Source organism: Coturnix japonica, chromosome 10, assembly GCF_054131305.1.
Source record: "Coturnix japonica strain WE chromosome 10, WE-NBRP24, whole genome shotgun sequence".
Classification (NCBI taxonomy): domain Eukaryota; kingdom Metazoa; phylum Chordata; class Aves; order Galliformes; family Phasianidae; genus Coturnix; species Coturnix japonica.
This window is the reverse complement of record NC_140672.1, coordinates 4,081,862-4,100,450: the sequence shown is the minus strand read 5'-3', so window position 1 is coordinate 4,100,450 and position 18,589 is coordinate 4,081,862. Positions and strand designations below refer to the sequence as shown.

General features: G+C 51.7%; 2 protein-coding genes and 1 pseudogene across 9 annotated transcripts; all 3 read right to left on the bottom strand.

Moving 5' to 3' along the window:
• Positions 1-772: 772 nt before the first annotated feature.
• On the bottom strand, positions 773-9,379 carry GPAT4 (glycerol-3-phosphate acyltransferase 4). Of its 3 annotated transcripts, XM_085510561.1 has the most exons (14): positions 9,338-9,379; positions 8,535-8,744; positions 7,082-7,974; positions 4,499-4,568; positions 3,934-4,231; positions 3,702-3,776; positions 3,215-3,304; positions 3,005-3,098; positions 2,665-2,780; positions 2,504-2,559; positions 2,228-2,313; positions 1,838-1,966; positions 1,677-1,756; positions 773-1,142 (listed from the first exon to the last, which is right to left on the bottom strand). In XM_085510561.1, exons 3-14 carry the CDS (start codon positions 7,244-7,246, stop codon positions 1,034-1,036), a joined length of 1,368 nt encoding a protein of 455 aa, XP_085366687.1. In that variant the 5' UTR covers positions 7,247-7,974; positions 8,535-8,744; positions 9,338-9,379; the 3' UTR covers positions 773-1,033. The 3 variants fall into 3 exon arrangements, with proteins under 3 accessions (XP_085366687.1, XP_015738612.1, XP_085366688.1); XM_015883126.3 differs by lacking the exon at positions 8,535-8,744; XM_085510562.1 differs by lacking the exons at positions 8,535-8,744; positions 9,338-9,379 and adding an exon at positions 8,192-8,496.
• Positions 9,380-9,521: 142 nt separating this feature from the next.
• LOC116652397 (protein phosphatase 1 regulatory subunit 3C-B pseudogene) lies at positions 9,522-10,749 on the bottom strand (annotated as a pseudogene). The gene has a single exon (XR_014932386.1). The product of XR_014932386.1 is annotated as a protein phosphatase 1 regulatory subunit 3C-B pseudogene (transcript).
• GINS4 (GINS complex subunit 4) lies at positions 9,522-18,458 on the bottom strand. 5 transcript variants are annotated; one of them, XM_085510573.1, is made up of 8 exons: positions 18,342-18,458; positions 18,065-18,151; positions 17,781-17,894; positions 17,227-17,324; positions 16,478-16,566; positions 16,143-16,233; positions 15,943-16,058; positions 9,522-10,792 (listed from the first exon to the last, which is right to left on the bottom strand). In XM_085510573.1, the coding sequence occupies exons 1-7, from the start codon at positions 18,432-18,434 to the stop codon at positions 15,962-15,964; spliced, it is 669 nt and encodes a 222-aa protein (XP_085366699.1). In that variant the 5' UTR covers positions 18,435-18,458; the 3' UTR covers positions 9,522-10,792; positions 15,943-15,961. The 5 variants fall into 5 exon arrangements, with proteins under 5 accessions (XP_085366699.1, XP_085366701.1, XP_015738617.1 ...); XM_085510575.1 differs by having other exon boundaries at positions 9,522-10,782; XM_015883131.2 differs by having other exon boundaries at positions 15,955-16,058.
• Positions 18,459-18,589: the final 131 nt, after the last annotated feature.

Sequence of the window (18,589 nt, the reverse complement as noted above, 5' to 3'; positions counted from 1 at the left end):
ATCTAGAGCTAAATTTATTAACTTTCCCATCGGAGAGAGACATATTGACTGGGAGCACACGGAGGGGGAGCTGAGGCAAGATGGATGTGTGCTTGCTCACCTGCCCAGCCTGCTGCACAGCATCCCAGCAGCAGCAGGACCATGAAGATGGCCCCAGGCACAGCGAGGAGGATGGAAGCAGCCAGGAGCCACAGGCTGCTGCTGCCACCTCAGCACCTGTAACAGAGCCAGGGGCCCGATGCAGGCCAGGTCTGAGTTCTGGGTGCAGGGTAACTATGGACATCCAACATGGCAGTGTCGGATCCTGGCACAGTCCCTGCCTCTGTGTGCAGCTCTTTGCACAGCCAAAGGCAATGAATGCCCTGACATGGAAAAGTGGAGTGCTGGGTGTGATGGGAGCCTGGAGACCCAGCCCCCACTGAGCAGCAATGCTCATGTGCAGCACAGTGCAGCACGCCTGACTGTAACTCAGTGCAGAGGCACCAAGGGGGCATGGCACAACCTGGGCACCCTGTGGCTCTCCAGAGCAGGGGCTCAGTGCAAAGGACCTGAGGCAGGGAAAAACTTCATGAGCCTGGAGGTTGGAGCAGCCGTACGCGTTTTGTGCTGCAGCCAGGAGAGGAACAGGCTTCTAAGCTTCCCTTGGTTGTCAAGGCAGCTTATCTGAGCACAGCTCACCAGCTTCTGTGCCGTGGGAGACTTGTGACTGACACACATGCACATCAACACACCAGCCCTCCCCCTGGGCCTGTAAACACCATATGGAAGCATATGACACCAGAAGTGTTTCATTTTAATATTGCCCCTGCAAGGGGCTTCACTGTAACAGTAACAAGAAGGCATCTGTGCCAAGAGTTGCCCAGGGCCTGAAGACTCTAGGCAGTAATAGAGCCTCCAGGAAAGAAGAGCCAGGAGATGAAGGAATAAGTCCAAACAGCTCTGGAGTAGCCAAAGTCCAAAGAAATGGAGCTGCTTCAGACAAGACCCGGAGGCAGAGAGCTCTGGCCAGGTAACAGTGCTGGAGACAGAGGGCTCAGGAGCGGCTTCGGTCTTCATGGTTGCCTACAATCATTTTGCTGTAAAGTTTCTGTTGCTCCTCCTTGAATGTATCTTTCACCTTCTCCCTCTTTAGACCTCCATCCCTGGAAAAAGAATCATTCACAATGGAGCTAAAGGAACACACTGACACTGTGGCTGGGGCTGCTCCGAGCAGGCTGGAGCTTCCACATCAGCCTGATGAGTGCATTTGTCCCTTAGGTTGATAGGGCACACTGCAGGCTGACTGTCCACAGGGACGACTCCTTTCACCAAGAATATCCCACATAGCCCTGCACAGTGCTCAGCACATCCAACATACTGCAGCACACTGCCAGCAGAGGCCCTCAACCTCTCAGGATCCAAAGATCTCAATGGCTGACAAGGGAGGTTCTCAAGCTTCACATGCTTTGCTAAGCAATGTCAAGTAAGAACTGGGGCATCCCAGAGCAACAACACACAGAACAGAAGTCTAGATGCTTGTCTTGACTATATAAGGGCAGTTTTGGATATCCGTTTCTACACAGCTCTACTCCGCCCAGTGTGAGACACAAATGTAGCTCTGCAGCTTATAAACACGTATCAGGACCCAGAGACAGAGAACACTAGACCAGGGAGGAGAAATATCTGACAAGACTCACCAAAGCAGATCCACAAGGCCTCCCTGCCTGGCAATAGCTGACTTCACTCGATTGGCAAACTGGACAGCATCCTCATCACACTGTAGGAAAATGACACTGTTCAGACAGACCAAAAGGCCAAACAGGCAGCAGATGAGACAGGGCAGGTTCACCTTACTTACCTGTCTGGTCATTGGGGGCAAGTACCACACACTGCAGACAATGGCCCAGCTGGTCATCATCCTAAGGAGGTAGGTTACCATGCCATACTTGCTGCTGTTCCAAAAGGCATCTCCAAACTGTGGATCATACTATGGAGGAAGGAGAGCTTATGAATATCAGGTAATGGGTGCAACTTCCCTGAGAGTCCAAGTTCTACATCAGATCCAACCAGGAGGGCCAGCCCTCCCCCACTGCATGTGGAGCAATTTCAGTGTCCCCACATCCTATGGTCTGAGGTCCTGGTCTGAGGACCAGGCTGTTGTGCCCCAGCAGTGCCAATACTGGACTATCAAGGCTGACCTTGTAAGCAGATTACCATTTCTGCTGTAAAAATATTTGCCTTCTCATACCTTGATGGCTACAGGGTAAACTGTGGCTCCAATTTCAAAGCTCCCCTTCTTGAACATCATTACGGATGTGTTGTTGATGCAGGTTCCTGTAAGAGACAAGCACAATCTTTGCAAGCCAGTCCAGAAGTCTGAGCTGTACACCTACAGGCATCCAGTAATTGCCCCTAACACTCCAAACCTTTCTCTGTGTGTGCACATGTGTAACATAATGAGATACGGGAAGGCCGCTGGGCCCTCTTCCACCATGTGCCTGCCTGGCAAAACTCCTCAACTCACCTTCTGGAAAGATAAGAATAGGCAGTTTGCTCTTGTCCTGGACATGCTCTGTGAGCCTAAATAGAAGAGAGTCACCAGTTATCATGGGAGCTGTGCTGACAATCCACACAGCAGCGCCCAACCCTTTCCCAGCCTCCAGAGCCCCCCTGAAGCTGTCAAACCTTTTGGCAACAAGATGACGGTCTTTGACCTCAGAACGTTCAAACCAGACATGGGGGCAAGCTTTCACCATGGCTCTCTGTATCACACCCATGAGCCCTCCATGGATCTGACCCACCTGAACAGGGTGAGAAAAACATAAGTTACAAGACCTGGGGACATCATAGAAGGCCAAGGAAGCTCCTACAGCTTCACTGTTAAGTTCATCTTTCTACCCCAGCTCTTGTAAGGCTGAGAGGAAAAGTTCCAGGCTCTAAATGTAAAGATGCAGCAAGGCCCGGGGGAGGTCAGGCTTGCTGGAAAGTAACACAACAGCAGGCAGAGCCGGAGTGCTGACCTTACCATTGCATAGTAGCCATCACTAGCCAAGATGATCACATCAATGGGGGATGTGTGATTAGCCACACAAATGCCTCCATTCTGGGGCCTGTTTTCTCTAAATGCAAAATAAAGGCACAGATTAGGGCAGAGGAATGAAGAGCGAGGCCTACAAGAGGCTCAGAATGATGCAGCCGGGGGGGACTGACACTGTAGCAGACAGTGCTACCTTACCGGTCGTGGTAGGTGATGATGGCTGTGAGGGCACGCACACAGATCCGGTAACACATCAGGTGAACGTGTTTGCTGAGGAACTCTTTACACCTGCAGCCCAGAACAGAGAGCATCAGCCCCAGCTGCCCACATTGGGACAACTCAGCTCAGCTGTCCGAGCTCACCAGATCCCACTGAGACTTCACATCATGCCCACATAAACACATCTCCTGCTGGGTTTTGCTGGTTGCTTCCTGATTCATATCTCATGAGAACCAAACTTTTGCCTTTGTTCTTCTCTGCTTTTACTCCTTTCAGAGATCTGGGCTGAGAGCTCAGTCACAGGCTTAATGCTTTTATTTAAAGTAGTAGGATATACATTCCTAACAGGCTACAGATGACAGAGCCACCTGCCTCATCTGCAGCATGAAGAAGAGATGGGCCTTGCAGGAAAACTCCCTAATTATCAGGTCTCAAACAGCACAGGGCCTTTCAAAGGCCAACTCACCTTCCATTTGGCAAATATCCCACCACTGTAGTACCAGTCACCAACAAACTGATGCCAGTGAATGCCAGGGCTATCCTGTAGAAAGAGGGAAGTTATGTGCTAGCAAATCCAGGTCAGAGGCCCTGCCCATCACATTACCTGTCTCTCCCAGCCATGCCAAGCGGGGTCTGTGAGCTGGGGGACCAGCTGCACCAGGAACAGGCCACAGGCAGGTTCCTGCAGCAGCACCCACCTGAGGGGCAGAAGGAAGCAGTAGCGGATGAGAACACCCAGTCCCCAGAGCACAGTGAGGCGCAGACTGATGTAGTGGAAGTTGTAGTTGGTCCTGCTGAGCAGGTTCCAGGACTCCAGTTCTTCAGCTGAGAACCTCTTGGTCACTTCATCGTCCATGATGGTCTCGATGCCTTTGCGGCAGAAATAGAAGATATCTGAGAGCTCAAACTCAGGGGCATCCAGGGCTTTGCTACTGCCACTCCGACGGATCTCTTTGATCTCCTCTTCCAGTGATGTTGGCTCCTTTGCAATGATACCTGCAACAAGCCACAGGCAGCTCTGAGCAAAGTATGACTGCTGAAAGAGCTGAGGGCCAGGGAGACTCCTGCAGACCTTCCTCCAGCCCTCCCAACTACCTAGACATGAAACATGCCCTGAGTGCCTCATGCACTGGACCTTTCCGCATCCAATGCCAATCCATCTATGTGGAGAGGGCATCCCATCACACTTCAGCAATCAGAAACACTAAATTTACCACACAGAAATTTGAATTTCAGATGTCCCCAGGAATGGCAGGATCTTACCATTGACATAGGGCTTGTATAATGGATGATTCTTCTCCTTCGCACCACGCTCTATTCTCAGTGTTGCCCACTGCAAGAGACACACACAGCAAACAAGACTGTCAAAGCCTGTAGTTCCACCTGATACTATTCCTAATTCACAGGTGGCTTCTGGGGAAGACCACGCTTAAGGGGACCAAATGAGATGAAAGCAGGATGCTTCCATACGGAACTATGAAAGTGACGAACGTGCAGATGAATTGAAGTGGAAGCAGACACCAGGTTGGGAAGAAAGTTTTCTCAGCAGAGATTTGTGTATAATGGAACAAGAGGAGTAATGGGAAGATAACCAGCACTTAAGAAAGACATAATGTGCACACACTTGTGTACTGTTCTGCATAGCAGAGCCCCAGGGGAAGAATGAGAGCCAGGAGGTGGAACTGTTCTCAGTGGTGAGATGGCACAGCAAGACTTTCTACAGCCTCCTGTAGGCTGCTGCCAATTGCACGTGGCTGCATGAGGCACAGCCTCCAGATGGACCTTGCATCCTGCATGCTGGGCTGGAACGTGATGTAGTTCAGCAGGCAGATAACATGACCAGAACTATTTTCCACTACTGGATTCCTCCATACTCAAAGCAGAGACTGTTTGCAGGCTGCTGCTAAGCACATCAGGCCAGCCTATGAGGAGCTGGGATTCCTCCCTACTGCTTCTCAGCTCGTAGTTAATCCAAAACAGCAGCAGCAAGAACCCTCAGACAAACACCCCCAGTTACTCTATCAGTCACCCACGAAGAAGAAGAAACTACTGGGAACTCCAGGGTTCTCAGTCTCAACCCATGACACTATTAGATGAGAAAGCAGTGATGTGGCAATGCTAATTGTGGGTGGAGCTTCTAGCTCATCTGGCAGCCTCCTCTGCCAATAGAAGGAACTGCAGGATTGCAGAGGACTGTCCAGACACTGCCATCCCAGGAGAAGGAAGAGAAGCTCTGACCCACAGAGGAGTGGGGCAGCCTGTACAGAAGGCACATTCCTTGCCAGCCCCACAGTAGAGACCACAGTGGTAGAAAACCCAGCTTGCCACATGGGAAGCAGCAGGCAGGTCTCCCACCCCACCAGCAGAGGTGTGTGGCTGCCAACCCAGGCCCACAGCCCCCCAGGTTGCCAGACTCAGGTTCTGTGTTTCCAACACTGGCCTCAAGCACTTGATAAACATTGTGAATAACACCCCTCATACGGCTCTGAATGACCAGGCCCAGCCACTGAGCTTTACATCAATTTATCAGCCATTCTGCCAGAGCACTTCTCTCTCCCACCACAAAAGTTCTTTGATGGAAGCTGAAATAGATTTCTTCTCAGAAAAAAAAACAGTTGCAAAATTGAACACCAAAATGTGCTGAGATTAAATGTTCCTTCATCGAATGAAAGAAAGAGAAAGAATTACAGTAAAACAAAATGTTCCATCTCAGATAAGCCAAAATTCTTATTAATTTTTTTTTCTCTCAGTTCACTAAATTGAAAACCAGATCTTCAGACACCAGTGTTAATGAAGCACAGCACAAAGCACTGGGTCTTCCCCTTCACACCACAAACTTTTGGGAGGACTCAAAGCTGCAGGGCTGTGCCCTCCAACCAGCAGATGCTCCCAGAGGAGACCAGCTCTGTTCCTAGGGCAGCAGCTGTACTGAATACTGGAGCAATTTGGACATCACATTTAAAAGCCTGAAACTTCCCTACTACACACAGTGTTATCTTATTCCTTTTCCCTGGGCTGCCAGGTTTGGGTTGATTTGGGTTTTATCTACTGGGAACTTTGCAAGAATCCTGGTCTCTCCAGGGTCTTGACTCAAGGAGAGGTGCTGGCTAAGATGGCCCAGAAATGAGTGTGCTGAAGGCAGCCAGAGGAACAGCATGACCCCAACTTGGAAAATTCCACTTGGCTTTTTTTGTGCCCAGAGGAGCAGTGAGCGCTGCTGCTGTCCTCTGAGGCTGCGGGTCCAGCTGTGGCTGCTGGGCTCAGCAGATAAGCAGGCAGTACTTTGGGACTTGAGAGCTCTGCGTTCTGGCTACAGACTGCCCAGCACTTGCAGCACATAAAGGTCCACCTTGCTGCCTGCTTTTGCTTCATCCGAACATACTGGAGATGAGCAGCCCACTGACTGCAGTTCCTCTCTTACACATCTTACACCCCTTTTGGCTTCCCTCCTTATTCAACCGTGACAGCACTCAGCCTTGCCTCGGAGATCAACCCGGCCAAGTACACACCTCCTCCCAGCACATCCCCTGGTACTGCTGTACTACTTGCATACTTATGAGCTATGCTGTCCTACAACTTCATTTGAAGACTCAGAGCCTTAACCACAAAGAAAGAAAACACAACCTGTGAACAAAAGTCCAATGAATTGCATTTGGCTGAGCAAGTCTTGTATGATGACTGCAGCAAGTCATCTGGCACCAGCACATTAACAGCAAACCATACTCTCGCCTCTGTTGTCTTCTGTGCTCTACTGAAAGGTAAAAGCTTCTCCTCCTACCATTCATCCGCTTGATGAGAGCCCTGTAAACACTCTTCAGCACAGAAAAGGCTGAAAACATGACTTACCTGAAAAATCTTCAGTAATGTTTTCATGTAAACCTTGCGGATGCCAAAGGAGACTCCAAAAATGGCTGGCACGATGATGAAAACCAGGAGTAGAGTGAAGAGGACAGTTATGGAGATTCCCAAGAGATTGACAACTAGGCTGTCAAACGGGAGCAGAAGGAACATGATGAAGGGCCCAAGCAAGGCTGGTGCCTTGCGACCCCGCAGCCAAACAGGAAGGCTGCCTGCAGCAGTTAAACAGTCCTCCTATTATTCAGTAATAGTCTCACACATTCACTGAGTCCGCTGTTGCTCACAGACCCCATTCCAAAGTTCACATCCTTTTTGGGCTCTGTGAGAGAGGGAACGAACAGTATCTGGGAGAGAGGTTGGGAAAACAAGCAAATACTGCCAGGAGTCCCAGATAGTTCAAATAGAGCACGTCAAGGAGCACAAAGAAGATGGAGAGTGCAGGCAGGATCCTCCATGGGTTTGCAGTGCGTACTGTTCCAGAACGACTGTGTGAATACAGGCACCCCCACAGCACCGCTGAGTAAATCCTGCTGAGGAGCAGCTTCTGAAGACACTGGCTGTAGAATCTGTCTCAGGCTGCTGACAGTCTGCAGAGCCTCCTCACAGGGACAAGATGAAGTCCATCTCTGAGCCTGCATTGGAGGAGACTGTGGGAGTTGGCACTCGCAGGAGCCTACTGTATGTGGAGCTATTATTGTTCCTTCCAGGAGACCACAGGTACTGGCTCAGATCCTCACATGACGCCTGCGACAAGTTCAATTCCAGAGGCTCCTGGCATCCGCTCACATGGATGAGTTGTAACTGACTCAAATGAAACCCGCGTCCCTGGAAAGCTCTCCAAATAGCGTGTTGGCTTCTTGGTAGACCAGGCACTCACAGCACTAGAGGAGGAAAGAGAAACTGAAGTCAGACAAGTCATGCAATCAAAGACGTCAATGGCAGGAGGCCAAGGACAGTGGGTGCTGGAACCACGAAGGCAGCGTTCAGGCTGAGGACACATCACTGCGAGCAGCTCCTGAGACACTTCAGCCCCAGCCTGGTGCTCCAGCTCCCATTTCACACCATCACACACGTCCTGTGACTTCCTCCCAGACAAACCTTGAACTGAGCAGCTGCGACCAGAGCCACTTTGAAGTACAGGATGTTGAGTGTCACTAAACAGGTCCCACGTACAGGAAAAGAGCCAATGAAGTAGCAGAAAACCCTTGTGAATGACAGAGCCCTCACCACCACCTCTCTCATTTCAGAGGAATCCAAGCTGAAGGAGCCAGATGTGTGCTGGATTCCTGGGAAGGAATCACTTCCTCTACCCCTGTACACAGGTTCCTGGGGTGTGGCTCACCCACTGCTTACACAGGGCAGCTCTACAAACAATGCATGACAGGAAGTTAGCCCAAGGGGAGAATTACTGCAGATGATGATTAGCCACGGTGGAACTCACCGGGACACGGGGAGCAGTCAAAGGTCAGCACACAGCGAGGGATGACCCGGCAGAACAGGCCAACACTGCTTGGAGCATCGGCTCAGGGCAGAGCTCCCTCCAGGTGCTGTCTGTGCCTGCTGCCAGAGGGCACGGTGTCAGCCTGAGGGTGGGATGGAGCAGTGCTTCAACTCAGAGCAGGGAAAGGTGGCAGCACCATTCTGCGTCCCTCTATGTACAGAGTAAGGAACACAAACGCCTCTATAAGCGATGATTCCCTGGTAGCAGCAGTTCTGCACGCACACACTGAGCCGGAGCCGACACCGTCCGACCGGCCCCGCTCGGTTCCACGTTCCTGTGTCACCGTCGTGCCCCACAAGCCGCCACGTGCGGGGCTCGACTCGGCCCGATGCAGCAGCCCCGGCCTCGTGCCGGGTACGAAGCTTCGCCCTCCCACCCCCCGCGGTCACCCCAGTGCGGCTGTTACACCGCCCACAGGGCAGCGAATCCGGGCCGGGCCGGCAGCGACCTTTGTGTGTGTGTGTGTGTGTGTGTGTGTGTGTGCGGGGAGGGGCGGGGAGCGGAGCCTGGGCCGCTCACACCACGCGCGGGGGCGCTACGGCGCGGCCCGCACCACGGAGGAGGCCGCGCTCCCTGATACAGGAGCCGGGTAACGGTCCGCGGGCGGCTCGGGCCCGGCCCCTCTGTCCTCCTCCTCCTCCGCCGACCACGGCCGGAACCGGAGCGGGGCAGCACGGGGGAGGAGGAGGAGGAGGAAGGAGGAGGAGCAGCGCCGGGCCGGGCCGCGCCGCTCACGCACTCACCTGCCGCCACCGCCGCCGGGCCCGGCTCCGCCCCCGCCACACGCCGTGCGCGCCGCGTCCCCGCCCTACGTACGATGACGTCACCACGCCCACCGCGGGGGCGCGCACGCAGCAGCACCGCGCACCTCCCCGCCGATAGGGGGCGCTGCAGCCAAGCACGGCGCGGAAAGCAGAGCCCAGCCAGCACCGTGCGCTCACTTTATTGCCACCACAACAGCGCGGACACAACGCGGCACCGAGCGGCAGCACACACCCGCCACGTCCCGCTGCAGAACAAGGCACTGCCCGCTGGTCACACTGAAGCCGCCTGTCTGCAGCCTTGTCCCGCTGTCACATCAGCACCAGCAGCTTCACCCACATCGATGATGGAGCAGGTCCAGCTTTGAAGCCCAGCAGCTGTTTGTAGCACAGCCCGGCTGGACTCAAGGAGGGGTTATGGAGCTGGGAACAGCACCTGAGCTGCCACTGCCCCCATCCACACACAAGGACCCTGTAACAAGTAGGGACATAAGGGACCTACAGCCCCCAGAGCACCTCCCTACCAGTTACCAGTACGGGGCGTGGGGCTCTGAGTGCCGCCAGCTCTGCAGGTGAGACAGGATGAGGGCAGCAGCCCGCGACGTGCCCAGCTGCTCCCGAGTCCCCTTGGTGCTGTTCACAGCGTGGGAGGGTGGGCGGACGGCAGCCACGTGGTAGAGCCTGTAGTTGTTCCCGTGGTTGTTGTCCCAGTGGGTTTTGTGCCCACAGCGGAAGGAGATGCAGAACTCTGTGACCCTGCAGGAGCTGGAGGGTTTGGGAAGGGAGAGCTCAAAGGAGAAGGTGTCCACGTCTGCAGAGCCGTACGTGCTGTGCATGTACTGGCAGGGGATGTCTCGGAAGCTCTTCCAGCCATCAAAGCTGATGCGGACGAGGACTCTCTTCTCGTACTCAATGTTTCTGACCTTCACTGTCCCGGACAGGGCACGGTCCTGGATCACGCAGCTCTCCAGGCAGACCAGGTTGCTGAGCAGGCGGCTGCGGAAGGTTGCATAGTCTGCAGAGGGTTGTGGGAAGTCCAGCACATACCTGCCCGCTTCTGAGTGAGAGTCCCTGAGCCTGGGCCGGAAGCAGGTGAGGTCTGACAGGGCGTGCTGCAAATCACAGAGATCCTCCTCAATCTTGGAGAAGAACCTGACGGCTGTCAGTGAGAGCCCCTTCATGTCAGCAAACACCACCCTCTTTTTCTTCTGACTTTTGGAGCTCTTGGTGCTCTCTCTCCACTCAGGCTCATGATCTGCGCTCTGCTTCAGGTTCAAACAGGAGCGGAGTGGTTTGCGTCCTCGGCTGCCCCGGAGCTCCTCGTAGGAATTCAGCAGCTTTCGAATAGGGGGTGAGTGGCTCAGGCAGAGCCGCATGGCCAGGTCCACAGGCATGGCTGGGGGAGCGACAGCTCGTGTGCTATAGACCTGGAAAAGGCTGGAGGTGAAGAGGGGTCATGCAGTGAGCCCTGGTTGCTGGACAGCTGTGGCTGCAGCCCCGGCCCAGCCCGCACCCTTCCCTTCCCTCCACCCTCCCCACCCGCGCTCACTCTCCGCAGCTCATCCCGTCTTGTCCTCTCCCTCCACCAGCTCAGTGCTACCAATGGGGCCGTGGGAGCAGCCGGGACATCCCATGGCTGTGATGGCAACCAATGGGAGCCAACAATGCGCTGCTGAGCGGCCAATGAAGGCACCGGCCGCACCCCCCCCAGCCACCTCCCTTCCTTTGGCACAGCCGCAGCAGCCCCGCACACAAGGGGTCCCACAGCCCGGGGTCCCATAGGAGGTCCCACAGCCGGGGGTCCCATAGGAGGTCCCACAGCCCGGGGTCCCATAGGAGGTCCCACAGCCGGGGGTCCCATAGGAGGTCCCACAGCCAGGGCCACTCCCGAAACAAACTACTGGAAGCAAAGCATCCTTCTCTCAAGCTGTGTTCAATGCTGGCAGCTTTGAACCATTTTCACGCATCTCTTTTCAAGTACTTACTCTGAAATCTATTTTTAAGAGCACGGAAGATCCCAGGCTTTGGACTCGCTGTGTCAAAACGCAACTCTGAAGCTTCTTCCCTCTGTCCCTCCACACTGAATGCAGGGCACTGTCACTGACACCCGCATTCAAAACCACCTTCACTGCGTAGCTCACATGTGACTCCTTGACCGTCACCCTAAGCCAGATCACCCCGTCCTGCACTCCCTGCTAATCCCTGCAGAGCTGTCTGGCCATTTAGGTTAAGCAGACCTGATTTTTCCTGCTGACAGCACAGATCTTGATCAGCTCATGACACAACCTATCTGTCGGTATTTACACACAGCTTTCCATTGCCACTGATCTAAATGCTTTCAGAGCAATGTGAGATGCTTCTCACTCCAATGGCAAACTTGAATCCTCTGCGTGGCTGGGAGAAGCCTGTATTCAGCCCTGACCTCAGGAGGCAAAAAACATCTGAGCCACCAAGCTGTGCTCTCCCCTACAGGGATGTGTGGCACTCAGGTCACTGTTGGTCAGACACTCCTGCATGGGGAGGAGCACAACAGAGTCCTTTGGGGGTAACCAGGAGCCAGATACACTTGTATGGCAGGGCCTGCAGGAAGGGGTGGTGTAGGACAAGCCACATTCTATTCCCCAATATTCTATACCCCTACAAAAGGTAACTGTGGCTGCACCTGCCCAAATGACAAACTCAAACATCATCTCCCAAAGGCATGACAGCAAATTGACTGTTTCCCTCCCCCCTGCTCAGAACCAGGGCTATTATTGCTCAGGTTTTCATAACCTGTCTGCTTCTGGACTTTTGACTACTCAAAACTTTCCCAGCAGAATTTCCAATTGCTTCCCTATATCAGCTCTAACACAGACATTTCTCAGTTCTGGGATAGACTGTCACCCAGCAGAACAGCAGACGGGGTGAGCCAGGGCAGTGAAAGCCCATGTTAAAATGCCAGAGACAGGTTTTCACATGGCTGTGCCTCCACGCACTGTAGCGATGGACTGCACAGGTCTGCATGCATAGTCACATACAGCATGGGCTGTTAGTTCTCACCTGTTGCTTTCTGAGAACCATTCCTTCATCACGTTCTCTCAGGCTGACAGCACATATTCCCCCCTTCAGGGACTTGGGGGAGTCAACAGAGACAAGGAAAAGGGTTCCTACTAATATAAGTACTTACTCCACGTTTCTCCTGCACTCAGGAGAGCAGATCTGGCTTAAACTATGAAAGCACAACTCACAACCAGTGCCCTCCCTGTGACCTCTTCCACCATCCATCCACTTTGCATTTAGAGCTAATTGCACAGTAAACCCAAAGTTATCAACACCTTGGAAAGAACAGAGAACAGGTGATTTATTTCAGTCCAATCTCTACAGCAGCCCCTAGAGAAGCTGCTCTGTGCATTCTCATCACAGGCACAGACTGAGGTGGATGAACGAGTCTTCCCCTCCATCTAAAAGTACAAGCCAAAAGCAACTCTTCCTTGACAAACCAAATCTCACTTATTAGCCTGACCAATTCCAGCCTAATAGCCCATGTGGTAAACTGCACAGCCTGCAATAATTTTGATGGCTGCCAAACTGCAGAGAGGAGCTGTGCTCAAAGCACTCTAGGAAAAATCAGCTCTGGTGAGGATTTGGCTTCTAGAACCAGGGCATGGGCCCCAATCTCACGTTGCAGCAGCCACGTGAGATGCAGTTGTAGGGCAAGTACAAGCTGCCTGGACAACTGTTCAGTCAAACTAAATAGGGCTAAGGAGAAAGTCTTACATTCTTCAAGCGGCTCTTCTAGAGCACGTTTTTGCAGCAGCAGATTAAGAATGACTTTGACTGGGAGCTTCAGTCACCTCTGAGAGGCTGCCTAAGCTACAGGCGTGAGCAGGGTACAATCCAAAGCCCTTTCTTCAGGGCCAGGCAGAGGTGTGTGCTACTGATTCCTAAGGATTAAACACAACTTCCTCTTAATGTCTATACTTAAAAAAGAATCCACTTTATCTAAATGGATTCATTAGGAACACTATAAACCACACACGCAAAGCCACTCGCACTGCAAGATGCCCTGCATCACACCCTGCCTGGCAGTGAAAGGGGAGCACCAGCCTGTTCCCCACAGAGTATGGTGCAAGGAAGGCCCTGTCCTGAAGGAAGGTGAGCCTGTCTGTCCACACCTGAGAGGTACCAGGCTGTACTAGCAGGGGACCAGGAAACACATGAAGGTCAGCAGGGCAAAAGGAGCTTTTGCTCTTCCTTGTCTCCCTTACCACAGCATTTGTTTCAGCACAAAGTAACCAGACAGATTCCACCCTCAAAACTACAAACAAGCAGAGACTGCAGTAGAATCCCACATTCTCTGGAAAGAGGATCTTCGGGGAGCACACAGCAGAAAGCTGCTTTATCCTGAGCCATCATTACAGTTGCTTCTTTTTAGTCAAACTGGTCACCACGATTCTTAAATAAGGTATCCTAACAACTCCACACCGCAGCTTTCCAGAATATACCGTCAGCTTGGTCACTTAGCACTTGGTGCTACTGATCCAAGTTTCCCCACACATGGAGCTGAATGCTCTGCTGCAGAAATCAAAGGCAACATGCCAGCCTTAGAGGAAGTCATATGAATACCATACAAAACACAGGAGGTAAGGTAAAAATCAAGACCATTCCTGTTCTCACCCTGTAGGAAGAGACTATTTTGGGAAAGCCCTACTGAACTTATACTCTGTTACCATTCCAAGCAGCATGAAAGCACCACAAGCTTACGGTATTCCTTAGAGCTCTTCTAGTCCTCAGCTGCTGATCATGCAGACCATCCTGCATCAAGGGCCCCATTTGCCCTGGAGTTCACCGACAAAGGCAGCCTCAAGCCTGAGGATTAGCTGTAACTGTGTTGTAATCTCCCTGAAATCTGACAGCCCAAAGAAGCGGGTCAGAAAAGGCCAGAAAAGAAGGAAGGCCTTTCAATTCCCCTCACTTGGATCAACATCCAAGAATTTCAAAAGGTGAAATGGCAGCATTTAAATCAGTGAAGAATCTGCTGATTTTGGTTTCAATACAAAGCTTGTGCATGTAACAAAACAGTGGAATGAAATACAAATTGTACATGGGCATTTTCAAGACCTACTAAGTGTGAATCGGTTGTTCAGTTAAGAAGGATTGTGACAAACTTAAAAATGCTGTTTGACATTTCCAAAGCTTCCATCACAACTGTACAAAACACAGCCTGATCAGGGAAAACACAGATGCCCAAGGCTCCTGTAGGCACCCACTCTTTGGACCATGCAAGAAAAGCCACTATCAGCACAAAGGCCAGGAAGCAATTCCAAATCCAGGCCTACACTGAAGGTAAATCTGAGATATTTTATGAGGACAGTGCTACTAATGCCAGAACACCAGAAAAAAAAAGAAAACATCATTGTAACTTCTCTCTAGATAAGTCAGAAGGTGCTGTGGACAACTGTGTCCACACTGGGAAAGACACTGCACAGGCAGAACAAACTTTATTCCATCTGCAAGGTAAATTCTGCCTTGGGACATTCCAAGGAAAAAGAGACTTGCTGTTTGGCCTGTGTAACTATCCTTCAGAGCAGACAATCTGAATTCCTAAGCTCATGGCCATTTTCCAGGCAATACCTTGAGAAAGACAGAGATAAACTTGGTAAACTCTCCAACCTCCCTTCCTGATGCTGCTAACAAGCTGGAGTTAAGCATCTCTCACATGATCCTAGGGCTCTCCCCTGCTTGCTTACGACATTCTCTTTGTTCTGAGTTGTAGTTTCCATCCTTAATTTGCTCCCAATCCTTCCTGCTCCTTGTGTGATAATCAAGATTTGCTCTGCCAGCAAATGCCTTCATGTGTGTTTTTGCTCAATGGATCATGTGGCAAAGGTGGTGCAGAAGTATCCCTCCAGTTCAGCTCAGAGCAATTGGGCACTTGCACAACACCCAAAGTCGCACAGGCTGTGATGAGATCAAAGCTGATGGGGAAAGGTGGAGTTCACCCAACAAGTTACCACACTGTTCCATCAGCCAATTTTCACCTGATAGCCTAATCTAACAAACAGTGCTAAACTGGGGCAAGAATGAACACATACATGTAAGGTGCACCTTAAAAAAGTGCACCCTTGCATTTACAAAGGCATTATTCACCTCTGAAGATATATGTGCTCTGTACGTGTCTGCTGTCAAACCACTCTGAGATATCGTGAAATGCTGCCTATGCTCATCCATCCCTTGGGATTCCAAAGAGACTATGGAAGGGCTCGGCCAAAGCCCTGTGAGTGAGCGCTATGACATAGACTGCCCTCACTCTGCAACAGTGGGAGAAAGGAGCCTGGCTGAATTCCAAGTGTGTGTCATAAGCAAGCAAGAGCTTGTTTATGTGGGGGGGGAAGGAGGGGAATAAGCCCCTTGCAAATGCAGAGGGAAAGATGTCTTGTTGGCTTACTTGAATGCTTTGAATGCCTCCAGAGATGCACCTCCCAGCCCTGCTGCTACCCTTAGCCAGTCCTCTCCAAGCCACACCCTGTGGGGCACCCAGCCCAGACTCCTTCATTGCCACCTTCCAGCTGGGCCTGGGCCATACCCAGGAGGCAGCACAGCCCCACCTCAGTGCTCACCACTTGTTCAGATGAGCTGCACTGCTCCTGAGGCCACCAGTGGGGCAATGGTCTTGTAGCGGATCAGGTGCTGTGAGCCCTCCTCCAGATCAATGGTGTACTCTCTGAAAGAGGCAGGTGCAGGGTGTTAAGCTGCTTCTGGGAAACAAGTCTTGTTCAAATGCACTGGGTGTGGAAGGACCACCTACCTCTGCTCATCAGTCTCTGGCTCAACCAGGATGTTCTCCTGTCTCTTCAGCACTCTCAAGAACACAAAAGAGTCCAGGTTGGGTTTCGGGACTGCAGATACAACAGATTTGGAGTACAGACTCAGCACTCACTCATGTTCCTCTGCAGAATGCTCAGTGAAGAAAGGAGTACTAGGGGCAACAAATGCATTGCCAACAAAGGGAATAACAGAGGTAGTCTGCATTGCCCCAGCTTAAGAAAAAAGCAGATGGAGGTGGCTAGCGTGAGCTCAGAGCTTTCTCCATACCTCATTTGCAATAATTTTCCAGACTGCCTGTAGTCTGTCTGTACTCACCTGATTTTAAGAGAGCCACTTTCTGCAGATTGGGTGGCATGTGCTTTAGGGCCACATTCTTCAGATAAGTCTCGGTGTTTGCCATGTACCTGAAGGGAAAAAAAAACACCAAACCCCCCCAACATTGGAGCATTTACTGATTAAGTCAAACACAAATTTGCCTGGAGAGCATTTGCTCAAAAGTGCCAACAGGTGACACCTCCTGGTCATCCAGTTACAAACAACCCACAGAAATAACTCGCTCAGATGCTAAGTATACCACAGACTCACAAGAACTGTTTCATTTTAGCTCTCTTGTATGGGAAATCACAGCTTGAACCACTGATTAATTAGCTGAGGCAAGTGTTGGGTCAGCTGCGGGAGCACAGGTGAGAGTAATGGAGCTGTGCTCCTGGAAGGGGTGGACTTCGACTCCACCCCCTCTGAGACCTCATTTAAGGGCTGACCACCTCTGAGGCAGCATCTCTTGGAGATTGCTCCCCAGTGGAGTCTGCCTCAGCTATCTGGTCCAGGCATCGACATTGGTGAGTTTTCTTTACTAATAACCTTTAACTACTTATCACCATCTTGGTCAATATCTTCATATTAGCCACCTTTAAACCATTCTCTGTTACCACCTTTACACTCCCCTCCATGTCCATAAGGAACGTTGAACACCTGAATCTTACTGCAACTTTGTCTAACGCTTAAGAGCTGTTCAGTTCTGTACCCCATGCAATGGGAGGGAGATGCACTGAAAGCCCACTCACTCCTTAGCAAAGGCAAACTCCTCCGGTGATAGAATGGAAGGCTCCCCTCTGGCTCGAGATTTCTCCTTCTCCAGCACGTGTGGGAAAAACTTCTCTATCTGTCATTGGAAAAAAAAATGAGATAAAAAAAAAAAAAATTAAAACCCAACTTTCCAGTAGTTCAGTACCTAAAATCCCCCAGAGACTACCCTTACAAGTGATCCTCTCCTGAACAGGTGTATGCAGTAAACACAAGCCTACCCAAATTACCTGCTTCTGACTTAGTAACAATACAGTAAGATGGGGTCTTAAAGCTGCATGGGTGCATGTGACAGGACCCAGGAGGATCATGCACCTTGGATTAGATAAAAAAAAACGTGCCATTATAACAGAACATCACAGCAATACTGTGATTCTCCACAACAGAAAAGCACTCCCAGGGGATGAAATCCTTTTGGTTGCACTGTAGATAGTGAGATAGGGGATCTTTAACAAAGTGCCTTGCTAAAGCAGTAGATAATAAAACAGGAATCACTCCTGAAGTAAAGCTTCCCTATGCTCTGTACAGTATTTACCTTCACAAGTCGACACCTCAAGTAACTACTGAGCACATAACGGATCCTTTCAATCTCCATGCGGTGGATGCTGACCTTCAGGTCTCCTTTCTTTGCCCGTTTTAGGTTCGCCTCCTGCAAAGAAAGGCAAAGAAAACTGAAAAGGCTGAAACAGCAAACAATAAAAATAGAGAGCAAGAAGCCCGATTAGCTCACAAGGGAAATAAAAAGTGAATTTCCCAACGCTATCCTCAGCAAACGAGCATTGTAAATACTCAGAAGAGCACCCCCTCCATAGCACACACCATGTGGTCCAGCTGCTCCACCACGCACTCAATGATCTCGGGTTTGCTCTCCAGCAGCTCGGGGGCAAACTTCTCGTTCATCCAGGCCTAGGAAGAAGCACGATGTGATAAAGGCCCACACGGTTCCTACCGACCACCGGGACCCCGTCCCCACATCGCCCCTTCCCGCCCAGCGGGCCCACAGGCCTGACCGTCATCCTCCCCGCTCCTTCCTCGGACAGCTCCAGCTGCCGATGGTCTAAAAGTCCCCTCGGGGCTCATCCCTGTCCCGCTCTACCTGCTCCAGGCTGCGGATGAGCTGCAGTGGGGTAAGAACCAGCTCCTCGCTGCCATCGTCCGAGTCCGGCTCCTCACCGCCCGCCGCCGCCATTACAACAAGCCGCCTCTCCACTGCGCAGGCGCACAGCGCGACCCGGATGTTCTGCACTAGCGCATGCGCAAGCCATGACAAAATGGCGGCCGTAGGGGGTGCAGCAGTGCGGCCCTGCTAGGCCTTGTGGATGTGCTTTTAGCCTCAAAACACCT